The following is a 19,276-nucleotide window of genomic DNA, read 5'->3' as shown; positions in this document are numbered from 1 at the left end:
TCCTGCCTCAGCCTCTGAAGTGCTGAGCTTCTACAGGCATATGAGGCCATGGCAGGCATCATAAATTTCCCCTATGCAATAAATATAAACAGCAAAATCAGGCCATTTTCAGTCCCTTCCAACTTTGATGTATTAGGTTTTAGAAACTTCAGAGTCCAGCTTCCCATTCTAAGAGCCCAGGATTGACCGGCCAGTCCTTGCTAGGAGGCAGCCTGTCTGTGGTTTGGCACCACTGTCCAGCAGGCAATTATTAAATCAGTGGGATATAGTCCCTGCTGGCCTGAAAGAGAAGGTTAAGCTCCAAAAACTTCCTGCAGCAGGCCTCCTCTGGAGAGTGCTGCTCAAAGGGGTGAGGAGCGAACCATTTAGGTCCTTGGCTGTCCTCCAAGATCTGTTCATTCCTGCCCTGTCTGCTGAGCCAGTGACTGGAAACACATCTGGAAGCCTGCTTAAGACAAGGAGACTTTGCTCCCCTTCCTTTGGGTGTTCTTGACTCTGGTAATCTGTGCTGACCTTTGCCAATGCCCCTATCCCTCCAACCTTCTGCAACAGTCCCCTAATAAAATCCACATGAATCTGGCTGCTAACAGCTTCTGGAAGGGCTCTAAGATCTAACACCTGCCTCAGCCTTCCTTGAGCCCTAGTAGCAAGGCTGAGACCAAACTCTCACACCTCAGAGAAAGCCGATAGGCAGCAGAGGTCAGGGTGAAATGTCTGCTGAACATGGGGAAATTCTGGTGAAAGGCACATGTGTAATGCCATGACCTGGGCAGAGCCTGTGAGCTTGGGCTTGCTTCATTCTCTACCTCAACCATGCTGACAAGGCTCATTACTCTGGGAGACAGGCTGGGATAAGATGTGAGGGTCCAGGCTGGAGAGATGGTTCAGAGATTAAGAGCACTTGCTGCTTTTCCAAAGGTCTTGAGTTCAATTCCCAGCAACCACATGGTGGCTCACAACCATCTATACTGGGATCTGGTGCCCTCTTCTGGCGTGCAGGTGTACATGCAGACACATAACAAATAAATTAAAAAAAAAAATAAAAAAGAGGTAAGGGTCCATGTGCTACTAACCTGAGATCCAGGGTTGCCTGTTCCCCACCTGTTTTGGCCCAGGCAGCCCCAAGTTTTGGATCTTAAATATTTCCTACAAAATATATGGGTGCTGGAGAGATATCTGCACTCCAGATCTGCTGGCTTGGAAATCCCAGTTATATGGGTCTGTGTGTGGGGAAGTAGGTATCTGGAGTTGCAGAAGCAGAAGCGTTACCCTAGACATTCTGGGTTTCTTCCAGTCTCATTCCCTAGCCCTTAGCTTTCTGGGGTACAATGTTTGAACATAGCATTTCCTCTGGTTTCTACAAGTCAGACTGGCTGAGTGGTCTAGGGGTTTCCTCTGATTAAATCTAGAGTTCTGATTCACTTCAGTTTCCTTTTCTTTAACCAATGGCATAAGTCCAAGAAATAAACACAGGATAAAAGGGCATGTAAGCAGCTTGAAGTTTATTTATAAAGTACAAGGATGATTCCTGGGGCTAACATTTTAAATATTTACCCCTCCTTTGCTTATTAACTTCCTAAAACTCTTGCTTGTTCTTATTTTAAAAGTAATTATCTTCTATGCTAGGGATTGAATCCAGGGCTTCTCTGCACTCACCTGAGAGTGCCGAGTTAGTTTTAACATCACCAACCTATCTGCTCTTAGCTGTAACAAGCTAAAGACCAGCACATCATTTCCTGGATGAGAGAATGGGTTCATATCAGAAAAACCCTTAAGGATACAACAGAAGCAATTGTTCTGGTTGGCTCAGGCCGGTGCAGAGCAGAGAAACTGGTGTCCCTCTTGGAGCGTTGCCTTCATATCCTTGAACTGAGCCAGCTGGCAGGCCTCGTCCAGCCCTAGCCAGCGGTAGGCCTGATGCTCGTGGGAGAGGCAGATCTCTACATCGTAGTCTTTCACCTCTGCCAGCCAGTAAATGACTGTTTTAGGCTTCTCCCTGGCCACATAACTGAGCTCCCTTCTGAAGCCCTCAATGATGGTCAGTTGGCTCGCTGCTATGCCTGTTTCCTCCTGAGTCTCTCGCAGGGCTGCTTCTAAGTCATTCTCTCCAGGGTCCACATGGCCTGGATAGAAGAAAATAAATAAATCTTCAGTAGTAACTGAAGCTGAGCTCTTCCAGGACAGATGATATAAAGATGCCGTCTTTAGTGACTTCCTAGGAGTCCTGGGCTACAGGAAGTCTGGAGATGGTCAATATCCTAAAATGCGTAGGAAGAGATACAAGGCAGACACTGTCTGTTTCTCAGGGCCTGTGACATCCCCTTTCCTTACTCCATCTTCGTAGAAAGTGAGACAAATGTGTCTGGCAGGTCAAACTGAGATGCTGCTTCCAGTCTCTTCAGTGCTAAGTATGGGGCTCAGGGCTTGGGAGGTAGGCGCTCCTCCCCTAAGCTATTTCCCCATCCCAGAATAGTTACTGCCTTCAGGTATTGAGCCAGATCTCCTCAGATCTCGGCTTCCCTATTCTTTTAAGTTGCCTCCCTCTATTAGGCACAGGGACTACTTTTCTCTTGGAGATCTTAAAGTAATTCTTCCAAGGAGGGGCACACTCTCTTGCAGAGTGGGGGCTAGCTGAAAATTCCAGTGGGGACTCAGTGCTCTGCAGTTAACAGGCGCAAACCCTGCATTGCTGCACCAGCAGCTGTTTCCAAGTAGCCATCAAGGCTTTTTCAAATTGTTTTCATCTTCCTGACTGAGCAAGGCCAGATTTCAGATTCACAGGGAAAGTCCTAATGGGAACTTAAGAATAGGGACAAGCCAAGAGCCAGTACTAAGAAAATGTGTTGGCAAGACCCAAATCCAAGTAGACAGCTGCCAAGAAACTGTTGCAGCAGAACATGAGGCTCTGCAGGCTGTAGTGGCCCCCATTTTTACCTAGGCCTTTCCCACAAATTCTTAGTGTCCCAGAAGGGCCCAGAAGCATTGAGAGGGTTCTGGTAAACTGTGTCTACTCCTGGCTCTGGCATGTTGCTAAGGGGCCCCTGCTGGTTGAGAAGCTCATGGGGAGCAGGAATTGACAACTGTCCCCTTCTTAGCCTGGAGGTGGAGCTATTTACTAGGTACTCTATCTCCCAGGAGTCTGCATAGTGGTCTAGAGGCTGCTGAGTGGAAAATAGGAACTTAGCACTTAAGGAATCCATCTAGTCCCACTTCTAGGGAAAGTCTTTTTGCACACTTCCTATAGTGTGCACAAAGACACATTGATAACGTATTGAGGAAAAGTAGGAGGGACACTGTGTTGGAGCCTCTTTAGTTATTTATGTATATGTATATAATCTCCATCTTGTACTAAGCTAAATTCTCAGAAACAGCTTTCAGAGTCAAATGTCCCACATGTACCTGCATGACAATGTCTCACCCTGTGCTTTGTTGGTTAGCACCCGGCAAGGACCAAAACCTAGCAGTGGCTGAATGAGCTCTGATTGGCTGTCCTTGACCTAGGCCATACTATCAAGAAAGTCATTTGAGATACTTGACATATATACCCACTTAAGATACAAGGTGTGAAACATGTTGAAACACACAATGTATGCACGTGTGTGACTGTATGCCACAACCTCCACCTAATTTGTGGGTTTTCTGCCTCAAAAGTTGCGCTCTGAGGGTAGGGTTTGGATCCCTGATATATCAGCTTTTGAATAAAGATACTTTTTGTTGGCTCAAACTTGGTTTTCATAGTGGATTACTTCCCAAATCCTCGGACCCTTACAATAGGTGATGACAGGAGACACCAATTTAGGATCACCCTCCTCCCAGCCATCTGCGAATCTAAGTACACCACTCCCAGGAACATTTAGTTTGCTGCCTAATGCTAGCAGGATAATTTCATCCCAGGCCAAAGAAGGAGCTGATGAGAAAGAGGCCCTCTGACATCCCGTGAGAGATCCAGCAGTGCGACTCCGGTGATTAGGAGACAGTGTGAACATTCCTATGTATAGTACTTGTGACACCTCTGTGCTACCTTGTTCTTTCCTGTGCAACTCAAATGTGCAAACATTCCTGCTTTGTTTTCTCCCAATCTCAGATATCTGTCTGTGCCTCCTCATCCTATTCTGTTTTTATCTGCTGTTTACCTTGGGTCCTCATCCCAGCAATTGTCAGAGCCAATCAGTTCTTGCTCACTGGGACAAATCATGATGGCTTCAGTCAAGGATAGCTACATCACCCCACACCATCCCTGTCTGAGGCAGAGTTGGATTTAATAAAGATATGTTAATATAAGTGTAAGCATGAGGTTTGTTTGTTGTTCTGTTTTGGGTTTTTTGTTTGCTGTTTTGTATTGTTGTTCTCCCCTCACCCACCCACCCAAGTAAGGGTTTCTCTGTATAGCCCTGACTGTCCTGGAACTTGCTCTGTAAACCAGACTGGCCTCAAACTCAAAAGATTCAACTGCCTCTGCCTCCCAAGTGCTGGGATTAAAGGTGTGCACCACCACTGCCTGGTAGCCTGAGGATTAACAGAAAAAGAGGCTTTCAGAAAAAGTAAAACACACCCAACAGCATGGGTGTGGGCTTCACAGTTATGAAAGTGCATGCTCAAATGGGTTCAGGCTCCTCAAGGAACAGTCACTGAGTTCACTGCTTCCTATGTAGTCCGCCTTCTCTTTTAGGAACATCTGAGGGAATATTTTGTACCTGTAAGATAGCATCCAGAATGCTAGTGGATGAAAACTAACCTGCTTACAAACACCTCTTAGCCACGTCTACGACTCCAGACCACTGGTCTTCGCTGTTCTGCCTTCTGAATCCCTGACTAGCTCTATCCTGGGTTCTAAGAGAGGAACCCAGGAAAAAGGTGGCTGCTGAGGCTACAACCTCAAGGCCTCTGTGATCTTCATAGCCTCTTGGGCTGAAGACCCTCTCATTGTTACCCTTCCAGATGACTTAAGATCAGGAAACCCAGCTTCTCTGTGCTTCTAACAACTCCAGAAGTCATACTCCCTGGATATGTGGTCCACAAAAGAAAATCCCAGTGAAGGGAACACTAAACAAAGAAGCAAAGGAACTTGATCAAATACGCACGTAGCCCAGCCATTACTCAACTTCAACATTCCCAGCTCAATGGCTCTTCTTCTGTCTAGGCATTCATGAGCTAGAGCACAGGCCAGTGATATAAAAACACCAGGTGTTATGTCTGCCTTGGGTCAGTCACAGAATTCTATTTCTAGCTCTGGGCTGGCCTGCAGACTTTATATGTAGACAGGATTGAGTGTTACCGCCTTTCCCACCTCTCCTGCTGTACAGTCAATGGAAAGCAAGTCCTATAGGGGCCTGGCAGGGTGGATTCCTGAGCCAAGCTTGGCATCTACCCCAAAACCAACCCCTCTGTCACTGCACCTTTGGGAGGGGTCCAGTGATGAATGCCATCTGATGCCTGCAGCAGCAGAAACTCAATTGTACTGTTGTCCATCTTGGGAATGAGGTGTCTTCGGAAGATGATCAAGCCACATGCCCTCAGGGCCATGATCTATCTATGAAGTTAAAAAAGATGTGAAACACTGGGAAGCTATAAAAAACAGGAAAATTCACTCATGGTGCATGGGTAGCAAGGACTGGCTAACAGTGATCTCACAGTCCACAGGAGAAGACAGCATGTTAAGGAATGGAGGTTAGTTGTTGTTTGTCAACATGACATGAGCTAGTTATCTAAGAGTTGAGAAAATGCCTCCATAAGATTGGCCTGGAGGCAAGCCTATGGAGCATTTTCTTTATTAACAGTTGATGAGGGAAGACCCGACACACTGGAGGAGGTGTCTCCCCACACAGGTGAAATTGGGTTGTATAAGAAAGCAGGCTGAACAGCCAAGCATGGGAGCACATGCCTTTAAATCCTTCAAATTCAGGAGGAGAGACAGAGGCAGCTGGTACTCTCTGAATCCTGGAGGACAATCTGGACTACAGAGCCAGTTCCAGGACAGCCAGTGCTACAGAGAAACCCTGTCTCTGTAAATAAATATAAACACAAACAAACAAACAAACAACAAAGCAGGTTGAACAAGCCAGGGGAAAGTCAGTAAGCAGCGTTCCTCCATGGTCTCTGCTTCAGCTTCCGCCTCTAGGTTCCTGCCTTGACTTCACTGCATTATGAACTATATGCCATAAGCTGAAATAAACTCTTTCCCTCTCAAGCTGCTCTTGGTTATGGTGGTCTACCACAGCAATAGAAACCTAGCTAATACAGATAGGAATTAGAAAGAAATCTTTGTGTGCAACTACAGGACCCTGGTAAATACCCTAATCAAGAGGTCTCTACCCCAAGTCTCTGTAAAACTCTGGGCTTGTGTGTATATGTTATGAGACCACAGAGACTCAGAAACAAATTCACTGAAACAGAACAGATGCTACTCAAGAGAGAAATGCAATGTTAAGTATTATAATCAAACTCACAATCCCATTTCCCTCAGCCTATATCCTGAGACCTTAAAGCAAAGACTCTAATAACATTTTTTTCTCATGACTTAGTGGGGTCACTTAGGTAGTCTGGTACTTTTGTTCATTTTCAGACTCACATCCATGTCTAGTAAAAGTCATATATGCATACGGCCCAAATGAAAAGCAGCAGAGGCAAACTACCACTATCATTCTCAGCATGAAACTGGGGCCTAGATTTGAGTTCGGCCCTGACAATAGCTGTGGAAAATGACAGTTCCACCTGAAGAGGTAACTATGAGGACCTCATGGTCATCTGCTGTAGTAAATTAAGGTAAAATGGGTGTTAGGCTATAAAATGTTTATTATTATTTCTATGATTATCACGGTGGTATTATCTAACCCACTATCACAAATAATAAGACACAGAAACCTGTTAGATTTTATAATTGCCTTATTTACCTTGGGCTGGGCAGATATACCTACCTACACTGTCTGAATTGAGAGACCAAAAGATTAAAAATCAGCAGTTATTATTAAAGTTTAAGGCCTGAACTAAGGCTAGCTGAGTGGAGAAGTTCAGGAATGCCCTGAGGGGAAGAACTGCTTTACTGCATTCTTTCCCCACCCACTAGAGATACAGTTGCTAGGAAACTGGCCCATCTCCCTAGGGAGGGACCTTCCTATAGCCAATCAATTAATGTCCTGGGGTCATTAATGGTTTGGGGACCTTCCTGTAGCCAATCAATTCAAAATGTAGCATTTTGATACTTGCCAGGCAAGAATTGCCCCTGCCTTGGGAATGCTGGGAGGGACCAGAATCTTTAAATCACCCAACTAACCTGAGTATGGGGCTCTTGGCTCCCACCGCTTTGGTGGTGGGGAGATGTGGGCCCAAGCTGCAGCTTGTAATTTGTAATAAAAAGAACCTCATGTATTTACAGACTCCACTGTAAATACATGAGGTTTATTCCTGGTCTTTTGGGGTTCATGAACTGGGCAGAACAGAATCACTTCACCATCCATCTCCTAGCCCCCATCCAATGCCATTCTCCTTGACCATCCTATCTTCCATCCATAATCTTATAAACACTTGCTTGTATTTTTCATCTGGGCCTTTTCACACCATTACTGGAGTCCCTTCTTCTTGCCCACGTGGTTTCTTTTCCAGGCTAACCCATCCTGGCGTCCTTCTTTCTCCTCCCTGTCTGTCTATTCTTCCTATGATTCCTTGTGGGTGTCTCCAAAGCTCAGGAACCTTAGTCACACCCACCCCATTCTGTCCTGCCCAGGCATAGGCTGTTTAATCAGTCAATCAGGTACTATGACTTAGGTTTACACAGAGGGCCGGTAACTAGCATCAGACCAAACTCCAACAGTCATCATTTAGTTCTCCTCTTTCCTTTCTCCCTTTATTTCTCGAGATGGGAGAGAGGGAGGGTCTCACTAATGTAGCCCTGGCTGACCTCAAATTCACAGAGTTCCACCTGCCTCTGTCTCCAGAGTTCTCAAAGTATGTGCCTAACAGTGATTAATTCCATACTGTGTTAGCATAGCGCCTGGCACACACTAAAAACTCAATAGATTTCTGTATGTGTAGAGTAATGTCTGGAAGGGGGCCGCTGAGATGGCTTAAGGGGAAACCAAAGGGTAAAGTGCTTGTTGCACAAGCCTGACAGCCCATGTAAAGAATCAACACTAGAAAAGTTGATAATCCCACCCCCCACCCCTGACCTGCTAATACGCTACAGGTCCTAAAGGAAAAACATGTGATAGCCGGGGCTGGAGAGATGGCTCAGAGGCTAAGAGCACTGTCTGCGCTTCCAGAGGTCATGAGTTCAATTCCCAGCAACCACATGGTGCCCTCTTCTGGAGTGCAGTTCTACATACAGACAGAACATTGTATACATAATAAATAAATAAAAATACAAAAAACAAAACAACAACGAAAACCATGTGATAGCCAAAAACCAGACCTCCTTTGAGGGATTACAGGAAGAAATGTTGGAGCAGAGAAGCAAGAGTCAAAAGGTAAGTCTTCAAGTGGGGGTAGAGGGACAGAGAAGGTGGCTCAGATGGACGTTAACACCTGGACAAAGGTCCTATAGTGGAATGGCAGGACCAAAAGAAAGCCACCTGCTACATTTCCTTGTTCCATCAAGATGGGCAGTCTTGTGATCCCAGCACTAGGGTGGCTGTGGCTGGAGGATCACTGAAAATCTGAGGCCAGCCTAGGCTACATAGCAAAACCTTGCCTTAAATAATCAATAAAAGGAGGCACTTTCAGCAAAGGCATAAAGTAAAAGTCAGGCCCAAAGATCTCTTCTAGAGCAATTCCCAGGGCTGCTATTTTAGAGAAGAATAGCTTCTCTCTATCTCTGTGTGTGTGTGTCTCTTTCTCTCTGTGTGTGTATGTCTGTGTTTCTCTCTCTCTGTGTGTGTCTCTCTCTCTCTCCGTGGTTAGGATCAAAATGAACGCCTCATGCATATATTAAACAAGTACTTTATCGCCAAGTTACAAACTTGGATACCCAAATCATGCTAAACAGGTGGGTAGGAAGTTCTTAAGGATTAGAAATGTATATAGGTGTGCTAGTATACATCTTTAATCTCAGAACTCTAGAGCTTTGTGAGCTTGAGGCCAGCCTGGTATACATAGTGAGTTCTAGGCCAGCCAGTGAGATCCTGCACACATGAAACTTAGACAAGGTGACTCCCATCTGTAATCTCAATACTTGGGAGGTGGGGGCAGGAGACTCATGAGGGCCAGGTGGTGGTGGCGAAGGCCTTTAATCCCAACACTCGGAAGGCAGAGGCAGGTGGATCTCTCAGTTCAAGGCCAACCTGGTCTACAGAGTGAGTTCCAGGTTAGCCAGGGTTACACAAAGAAACCCTGTCTCAAAAAAACCAAAATAAAAAAGAGCATCACAAGGTCAAGGTCATCCTCAGCTATGTAGTGAAGTAAAGGCCAGCCTAGGCTAACTGATGCCATTAAAAAACAAAACAAAATACACAAGATGCACACACAAGATATTCATAAAAAAATCTTATAATATCTAAAAGGGGGATGAACAGATGGCTCAGCAGTTAAGAGTACATAACACTCTGTAGAAGACCCAAGTTTGGTTCCCAGCATCAACTCTGGGCAGCTCACAACCACCTGAACTCCAGATTTTCAGAGAACTACATTCCTCTGGCATCTGTGAGCACTTCATTGACAAATAATTGAAAGTAATAAAAAAAATCTATGTTTTTGGAGAGAGGATTTCTATAAATCTACTTTTTTAATGCACAAAAAATATCCATTGGTTTGGGAATGGTTACATTTCAGTATACACATATATCTTTGTGACACACACAGACCATTAAAAATGGGGTAAAACTGTCAGGTATCGTGGCACACACCTTTAACACCAGCACTTGGGAGGCAGAGGCGGATTGATCTCTGGCCAGCCTTGTCTACAAAAGACCAGTACAGCCAGGACTAGCCAGGGCTGGTATACAGAGAAATCCTGTCTTGGAAAAAAAAAAAAAAACAAAAACGGTGGGGGTAGAACCAAATGTTCTGGCTGTAGGAAAATTTTTTTGATATATTAATCGAAGAAAGTATAGAACAGAATATGTATAATGAGACCTTTTTTAAGTTAAAAAATTCATATGTAAAGTAGTAGTACATAGGCTTTTCCAAAACCTATTTTCCTGACTGCTTATTTATGCTGAGAACATCCCCATTCTGGAAGCTGCAGGAACACCTTGCTACTTCAGAACTACTGAACAAGGACTTTAATCACTGGTCAGAGTTCATGTAGAAACAGGCTTGCTGATTCTATGTGCTTCCTACAAGGATGATTAGAAGGTAATCAATATAGGGTATCTTCCTCTTGCATCTTGAAAAGCCCCATATAATGAATGAATGTTGGAGCCCTACGTAAGCTTGGGAATCTAAGACTAGAGAGGATATTGCCCTTGCTAAAACAGGAAGCCCCAATATATCTCTCCTCACCACTACCACCGCATAGAGCATGAGAAAAAAAAGATGGCTTCACGAAGAATAAGAATAAGAATGGCCTTGGGTGGCCATGTAGACCCACAGAAGAGAGGAAAGGCTCTCTTTTTCCTTTGGAGAGGAATGGGAGATAGTAGAAAAGGTACATTCTAGCAGTGTGTAAAGAGGCCACACTGAAGAAACAGTATGGCCTACAGTCTGATCAGAACAGGTAAGAACAGATGCTCACTCCATGTATGCTAGACTTGAAGAGAAGACAATGCTCCTGTTAAGAGAGAACACCTCTTCCTCTCCCCCTCCCCCCATTGCCAGGCTTAAGCTGCTACACACTAGAAGCACAGCCACAAGTCTCCCTACTTATCCTTTTAAAAATTATTTTTTATTTACAGCTATTATTACTGTGTGTCGCATAGACATGACATGGCACATGTGTGGAATTCTATCTTTATATGTTCTATTGATGGAACTCATTGTCAACCGCATACAGCCAGGACTTTACCTAAGTCATGTTGCTGGCCCCTACTTTTAACTTTTGAAGAAACTCAGGTATCATCTTTCTATGAAGTCTTCTGGCTTGACATAACTCCATATATCATCTATACGATAAGACTCAATCAGAGAAAGCTCTGACTCTCAGAAACTTATAATAAGGAGTGCATGTGTGCTGCTGCGATCCAACACTGGAATCTGTGCATACTAGGCAAGTACTCTAACCACTAAGCTACATTCCTAGCCCTTGGTTTTTCTTTGACAGGATTTAATGTATAGTTCATGCTTGGTCTTGAGCTCATTATGTAGTTCAGAATCTCAATTTTGAGAGGATCTCAAAAATTCAAGAGGACTTGAATCTGCACAAACTTGTCCAGTTCTGGATTCTATTTTGTGTTTTTTGGAAACTAGCAGAGAAACCCATGCAAGTTTCCACATCTGCTGTTGGGCCTAAAGACTAATAATATTAGCAGTATTGGGGTAGGGTTGGATATGAGGTAGAAGAGAGAAAGGACAAAACTAAACTGTGAGAGCAAACTGAGACCTGGGAAGACAGCTGGAACTTATGAAGATAAACTACAACTCTAGACTTCCTTTTATTGTTTCTAGACTTGGTGACACAGGTGATCAGCAGGTAAAACCAGAACCTTCCACAGATGAATGCCATCTGACCACAGATGCAAAGGAGCTAAGGGGGGGATTCCATCTGAGCTGAGATTTCTGCAGCCCTGGACACTGTCCTTCATCAGCAAGGTGAACCAACAGACTGGTATTAAATATATATACTGCAACCATGACAACTCTGTGCTTTACAGCATACTGGCTGCTCTTTCTCTCCAGCTTTCTCTGTCCTAAGCAAAACTTTGTCATGGTCAGTAGTGAGCTAAAGCCACTAAGAGGGAAGTCCAGGGCTGTTGAGTTGGCTCATTAGTTAAGAGCACTTGCTCTTGGAAAGCACCCAGGTTTGATTCCCAACATCCACTGGAGGCTCCCCAGTTCCTTGGGCACCAGGCATGCATGTATTACACAGACATACATGTCAGCAAAACAGTCAGACACACAAAATTATAAAATGTTTAAAGGGGAATTCTGGGAAACATAGTTCCAGTATTACTGAAGTGACACAGCCACTTTATGTATGCATCCCTTGTAAGGTAAATCTCTGTTGGTACCTCTGGCTGGAAAGCTTGGGACCCAGCTCAGCATCTCTTAACAGATGTTCATTGACTCAACAGAACTCTTTCCCTGCCTCCCACTCTGGGAAACAGCCCAGTGTTTTCTTGAAGAGCACCATTTGCATAAAAGTCAATGGAGCTATTGTTGGTTTTCTGTTTTCTGGAGAAGAGGAAGCTGAAACTATCTAGGGGCTTGAAACTATTTAGCTCTCATACATTCTCCAAGTGGATTCAAACCTCAGGGGGTTAAAGAACAGCATCCAATATGCAAATATGCCTGCAGCCAGGATTGCGGAGGTGAGAACTCCAGGCTGACAGCAGGCAATTCACACTTCAGAAAAGTGGCAGAGTGCCTGTGGTGGTGAGGGGGAAAAAAACAACAACCAAAAACCCTCAATGTCATCAGAAGGTTCCAGAAGTTAAGGGAAAATGTTCTTGGCTTTCTCCACAGACAGAATTTCCTCACAGCTCAGGAGATTCAGTTCCAAATTGGAAAAAAATAAACAATTTACAAATAAATGGCTATGCTGCCATAGTTCAACATATTCATCAAATTAATCAAGAATGTTGTGTAAACAGTTACCTCCAAAAGCTCTTACAAACACATTTTTTTATTTGCTTTGTTTTGTGGGGTCAGAGATGGAACTCAAACTTCACACATCTGAGGTAAGTGCTCTCCACTGGAGCTACACTTTCAGCCTTTACCTAACAAATTCTCTAAATCCTCCTCACATTTCTGATGGTCTCAATCCCTTAAAGCATAGTGTTTCCAGCCATCATGCTGTCAAGTATCAATATTGTGTCACCTGCACCATGCAAAGTTTTTGACAACTAAAGTTGTTTAAGGCCAGGCACACAACTATAATTCTAGCATTCAGAGACTGAAGCAGGAGAATCTTGTGTTAAAAGATCCTGTCTCAAACAAACAAGGTCAAAAAACAATCCTTTAAGACCCATTTTAGTTTATGAGGAAACCGAGATTTTAAAACAGGCTCTCACTGTATAGCTCAGAAGATCTGTAGACCTGGCTGGTCTTGAACTCAGAGATCCACCTTCTTTGCCTTGAGTGAATACAAAGGCCCATGCTAATGTGCCTTCTCAAAGCTGAAAAAAAGTTAAGCCAGGCTTAGTGACCTGCACCTTCACCTGTCATCTTAGTACTTAGAAGGCAGAGAGGCAGGAGAATTAGGGTATCAAGATCAGCTTTCACAGCACATAAATTTGAAGTCTTTCAGGGCCATATAAGTCCTGTCTCAAAAAAGCAAGATAAACATAAAGATTAAAAGACTTGACCAGAGGCATAGATGGTGGGTAATATGGATTTGAATTCAAAGAAATCTAACTCCAAAGCTTGTAATTTTTTTTTTTTTAACCTTTAACAGCTCTGCTTATCGTGAAATAGGTTTCAGGGCACACATGGCTCTAAAAGCATGCACACATGATTAATAAAATCACCACCGGTTCTAAAGCCCCTTAGTCTTTAATCTATACTCATCTGGAGACTGTTTAGGATGTCTGGCTGGAAACTTTTCTGCTGAACAGGTTTTAGGCAGGGCAGACATTGGTCTTGTAACCAAAGCCAACTCAGGTGGAGAAAGTGTAGCCTGAGGCTCCTAAAAGTGCCTTTTTGACAAGGGTGTCCAAGACCCCACTGCTGTTTTTTTTTGAGAAACAGGAACCTAAAACCACATGTTTTGTCTAAACCTGGTGTCTAGAAAATTTGCACAGGCCAGTGAGGAGGAAGACCAACTCTGCTTGCTTATAAGCAGCTCCATGTGACTCTGCTCTCACTGCCCACATCACAAAGGCCTCTGCAATGCTCTAGCTTCCTTTTTTGTTTTCAGAAGAACAATAAGGCATCCATCTATGATAGCTTTTTTTTTTTTAACAATAATAAAAGAAGAAATAAGGAAAACAGAGAAAATGTTCCTTCAACTACACCTTTCTCTGGGCATCTGCCACTCCCTTCTCTGGGAGGTCAAGCTGCTGAATCATTTTGCTGTCTTTGCTGAGGTTTTGTGTTTGTTTGTTTGTTTTTTTCCTTTAAATCAGTAATGACATACTGGCATCCAGGATCAAACCAAAGTCATACAAGATTGGGGAAAAAAAATATTTCTCGGGATAATTTTGTTCTGTGGCCTTTTAGTGCCATCTGCTGTTCAGCTATGGAAAGCAAGTGATTCTAATATTGGAGCCTACAGAGGGATTTCCTTTATTCATGTGTTGTCTGCCAGAGTATGTCCTGTACAGTAGAACTGAAGGGGAAATCTGAAATAGAGCACTACAAATCTCTTGCTTTATAGAGGTTCATAGCCTAATGAAAGCAAAAGGCATTCAAACAGATGTTACAAAGTGTTTTCTAATCATAGGGATGTATATAAGACAGAAAAAAGATCCTTAGGTCAAAGGGCTACCCTGTAAGGATGTGCATGCACAAGTGTTTTCTACCTGGGTGAGGGTCAAACTTAGATCCTCATGCTCCAACAGCATAAACTTTATGTCTAGACTGAGCTATGTCTGGAGCTCCATTATAAAGATTTACCAGGTAGTATGAAGGTGGAGCCAAGGAGGTACTCTAGGCCAAAGAGGGAGTATGTGCAAAGATCTCACACACATTCCATTGGGAAGCAGCTTAGTCGGTATTGTTTTTATTTATTTATTTTATTTTTAGACACAGTCTCACTATGTAGGCCTTGCTGACCCAGAACTTTCTGTGTAAATCAGGCTGGCTTCAAACTCAGTGATCTCTCTGCCTCTGCCTCTGGAATTCTGGGATTAAAGACATGCTACTATGCCTGGCTTAATTTATATCCTGTAGACAATAAGGAATACTGGTTTTAGGTGGAGTGTATTTTGGTCAGATTGACACCATAAAAAGCATTTTGGCAGTAAGCAATGTGAAAACAAATTAGAAGAGAACACTACTGGCAAAAAGACCTGTTACTAGTGCTTCCTCAAGATCCAGCTATACTGCTAAGCATATATCCAAAAGATGCTCAAGTATACAACAAGGACATCTGCTCAACCATGTTTGTAGCAGCTTTATTTGTAATAGCCAGAAGCTGGGAAACAGCCCAGATGCCCCTCAGTTGAGGAATGGATACAGAAATTGTGGTACATCTACAGAATGGAATATTACTCAGTGATTAAAAAAACAAGGAAATCATGAAATTTGTAGGTAAATGGTGGGAACTGGAAAAGATCACCCTGAGTGAGGTATCCCAGAAGCAAAAAGACACACAGGGTATATACTCCTAAGTGGATACTAGACATATAATATAGGATAAACATACTAAAATACCTAAGGAAGCTAATCAGGAAGGAGGACTCTGGCTAAGATGCTCAATCCCCATTCAGAAAGACAAAGAGGATGGATATCGGAGGAGGGAGAAAACAAGGAACAGGTCAGGAGCCTACCACAGAGGCCTCTGAGAGGCAGGGGGTATGGAGGCAGATGTTGAGACTCATAGCCAAACTTTGGGCAGAGTACAAGGAATCTTATGAGAGAAGTGGGAGATAGTAAGACCTGGAGAGGACAGGAGCTCCACAAGGACAGCAACAGATCCTAAAATTCTGGGCACAGGGGTCTTTTCTGAAACTGATACTCCAGCCAAGGACCACTCATGGAGATGGCCTGCAACCCCTGCACAGAAGTAGCCTATGGCAGTACAGTATCCAAGTGGCCTCCATAGTAATGGGGACAGGGACTGTCTCTGACATGAACTGATTGGCCTGCTCTTTGATCACCTCCCCCCGAGGGGGGAGCAGCCTTACCAGGCCACAGAAGATGACAATGCAGCCACTCCTGATAAGACCTGATAGAGTAGGATCAGAGGGAAGGGGATGAGGACCTGCCCTATCAGTGGACTGGGACAGGGACACAGGTGGGGAAGAGGGAGGGTGGAATTGGGAGGGAGGTACAGGGGGGATACAAAGTGCATAAACTGTAAAAAATGCAAAAGTAAAAAAAAAAAAAAGACCCGTTACAAGCATATGTGTGTGTGCATATATATATATATATATATATATATATATATATATAAAACAATGCTTATGTATATGTCTGTATACATATATATGCATTGGTGTGAGGGTGTCAGATTCCCTAGAATTGGAGTTAGACAGTTGTGAGCTGCCATGTGTGGGTGCTAGGAATTGAACCCTGGTCCTCTGGAAGCGCAGTCAGTGCTCTTATCCGCTGAGCTAGGTTTATTTCAACCATTAGTAAGTAACAGGAAAGTAGATTAAGAGAAAGCCTATGAGAAAGAAGATAGGGGTGTGTATGAGATACTTCAGGTAATGTTAACAAAGTCGATGTTTCATTGTTTAAATGAGAGAGTTCAAGGGAACTGGAAGAGGTGTTTGATTTGGGTAACTGGATGAAAGAGGAAGTAGTTACCCATTTCCTTTTGCATCATGTTGAATTTGAAATCCTATACTCACAAGATAAATGGAAACTGGGTCTAAAGTTTAGTAATATCTCATCCCATTCATTTTCAGAACTAGACATTTTCTATCATAAAAAGAATTGTTTTCAACATAAATATTCCAACAACCCAGGTGTTAACTAGTTTTATGACAAAATGACCACAAGCTATACTCCCTGGAGAGGGAGCCTCAGATGAGAAAATGCTTTCATAAGACTGGGCTGTAGGCAAATCTTTAGGGCATTTTCTTAATTAGTGACTGATGTGGAAGTGCCCAGCCCATTGTGGGAGGGACCATCCCCTGCACTGGTGGTCCTGGGCTCTACAAGAAAGCAGCTGAGCAGGCCACAGGGAGCAAATACTAAGCAATGCTCCTTCATTGCCCCTGCATCAGTTCTTGTCTCCAGATTCCAACCTGGTTTGAATTCCTGTCTTGACTTATTTTGATGATGAACAGTTATGTGGAAGAGTAAGCCAAAAAAAAAAAAAAAAAAAACCCTTTTCTTCCCCAAGCTGCTTTGACCAAAGTGTTTCACCACAGCAACCCTAAGACAAGCCACTTCCCTTGAATTTGGCTAACTGTGCCTATCTAACCATCTTTTCAATCTGGCATTCCAATATTGTCACCCTCTTTAAGTTCAAAACAGTACAATACAACACAGAAAGTATGGTTGATACTGCTACTGATTATTTAATGATTTATTTTTGTTTATGTCTGTGTGTCTGCCAGCAATGCATGAGTACCTGAAGAGGTCAGAAGAGGACCATTGATCCCCACTTGACACTGGTGCTGGAACTGAACTCAAGCTACTAACTTCAAGTTGTTACCTGAAAAAACATACTTCATCACTTGCAAAGACTCTAACACCTCTTCTTCATTGTTGAGTTTAAAATAAAGCACGTGTATACAGGGCCTGACACTGAGAGGTACTGAATACATGTCAGTATTATCTTGTATATCATATAAATTCTTCTCTATACTGGCACTCAACTCTTACTAACTGAATCAATAATTATTTTTTGTTTTGGTTACAGGGTTTCTTTCTGTGTAGTGCTGGCTGTCCTAAAACTTGCTTCGAACTCATAGAAATCCTCCTGCCTCTGTCTTCCACGTGCTGGAACTTGTGTGCTCCAACAATCCTGGAGAGTCGAGACATTTTTATATTTTCTGCAAAACACTGATTAACACTAAGTATTAGTAATTTATAAAGATCAACAAGATTAATTCCTTTTTTCTCCCTCTTTTGAATACTGAATTTATTTTCTATTAGTAAGACTTACATTTATTTATTTATGGCTTCTGGAGATAGGGTTTCTGTATAGCCTTGGCTGTCCTGGACTTACTTTGTAGACCAGGCTGGCCTCGAACTCACAGAGATCCACCGGTTTCTGCCTCCCTCAGTGCTGGGATTACAAAGTGTGTGCCACCATAATGATTTATTTTTGTTTATGTCTGTGTGTCTGTGAGTATCCAGAGGCCAGAAGAGGCCTGTCGAATCCCCTGGAGCTGGAGTTAGAGGCAGTTGTGAACTTGACATTGGTGCTGGAACTGAACTTCAGGTTCTCTGGAAGGGCTCCTAACAGCTGAGCATCTGCAAGCCCCTGAATGGGCAATTTCTGAACCAAAAGGAGAATGAGTGTATACACTGTAGAGCTGCTCCATACTGGCTAGTGTTATTTGCTCTCAATATGCTGGCGATACCTTTTTAACTGAGAAATTATTACATCCTGGCATTGTACCACTTTACCTTCATACATTTTTCTTCACTTAGTCTTCTTTGCAACGCGTTGAGGCATTGCTAACACTTTTCAGAAAAGGAAAAAAACTATGGTTCAGAAATATTTTTGGTAGTTATTCAAACGAAAGCATTCTAAACTTCTAACATTCCTCATCTTAATCTCCACTGGATATTAAATATTTTGCAACTTGATTTTTCTCCGTCTTTATTTTCTTAAGGTGGGAGTCTTGTAACTGTCTCAGCATTCACTCAATCAATAGCGGAAATAGAAAAAAATAAAATCTTTTGGGGCTGAAGAATCGGCTAGGTAGTTAAGAGTACCTGCCACTGTTTCAAAGGCCTAGGGTTCGGTTCCCGGGAACCTATTATCAGGTGGCTCGTTCTTCTGACCTCGGAGAGCAACTGCACGCACGTGATGGGCATAAACTCACGAGGCACACACATACATGTAAGTTTTTAAGAAACAAGTAAAATTTAAAAGGTAAGATCTCTTGGGTTGCAGGCAGGGCTAAATCGATAATAAAGCAATATTGAAGCCTAAATACAAGACACGACCGGCCCGCTAAACCCCAAATTTGAGCCCCTGTGGCTCTAGGATTCTTCCGACTCATGCCGTCAACACTCAGAGGGTGGGGAGAACAGAACCACTGAACCCTTTCTTCTCCGGTACAGAGAGATGAACCCGAGGTGCTGCAAGTGGGTGGGATCTGGCCCACGCTCGCCTCCTTACCGGCTTGGAGCACTCAGCAACACGCCAGGCGCACAGCACCGGAGGCCCCGTGCCCACCGCACTCGCCGCAGGTCAGAGGCAGGAGGCGGCGCCTGGACGGCGCAGCGCGCCAGCCAATCCGAGCAGCCCGGCCGGGCCTCCGGCGAGCCACAGAACTGGGCCTCACAGAGCTTCGGCCCTCCTCCGAGGCGGGGTTCTCTGGCTGGGAGCGTCGCGAGACCGTACAAACGGAACCATTGGTAGAAGGATGGACCGGGGGGTTCCGCCCCCCGTCCCCTCGGA

At 43.8% G+C, this 19,276-nt stretch overlaps 1 protein-coding gene across 2 annotated transcripts; it reads right to left on the bottom strand.

The window, feature by feature from the left end:
• Positions 1–1,475: 1,475 nt before the first annotated feature.
• On the bottom strand, positions 1,476–19,253 carry Nudt2 (nudix hydrolase 2). Of its 2 annotated transcripts, none has more exons than XM_021634403.2 (3): positions 18,995–19,253; positions 5,397–5,526; positions 1,476–2,123 (listed from the first exon to the last, which is right to left on the bottom strand). In XM_021634403.2, the coding sequence occupies exons 2-3, from the start codon at positions 5,521–5,523 to the stop codon at positions 1,807–1,809; spliced, it is 444 nt and encodes a 147-aa protein (XP_021490078.1). In that variant the 5' UTR covers positions 5,524–5,526; positions 18,995–19,253; the 3' UTR covers positions 1,476–1,806. The 2 variants fall into 2 exon arrangements, with proteins under 2 accessions (XP_021490078.1, XP_021490076.1); XM_021634401.2 differs by having other exon boundaries at positions 5,397–5,530; positions 18,995–19,176.
• Positions 19,254–19,276: the final 23 nt, after the last annotated feature.

Source organism: Meriones unguiculatus, chromosome 1 (genome assembly GCF_030254825.1).
Source record: "Meriones unguiculatus strain TT.TT164.6M chromosome 1, Bangor_MerUng_6.1, whole genome shotgun sequence".
Classification (NCBI taxonomy): Eukaryota; Metazoa; Chordata; class Mammalia; order Rodentia; family Muridae; genus Meriones; species Meriones unguiculatus.
Note: the sequence above shows the minus strand (reverse complement) of the source record. Positions and strands in the feature narration are given on the sequence as shown.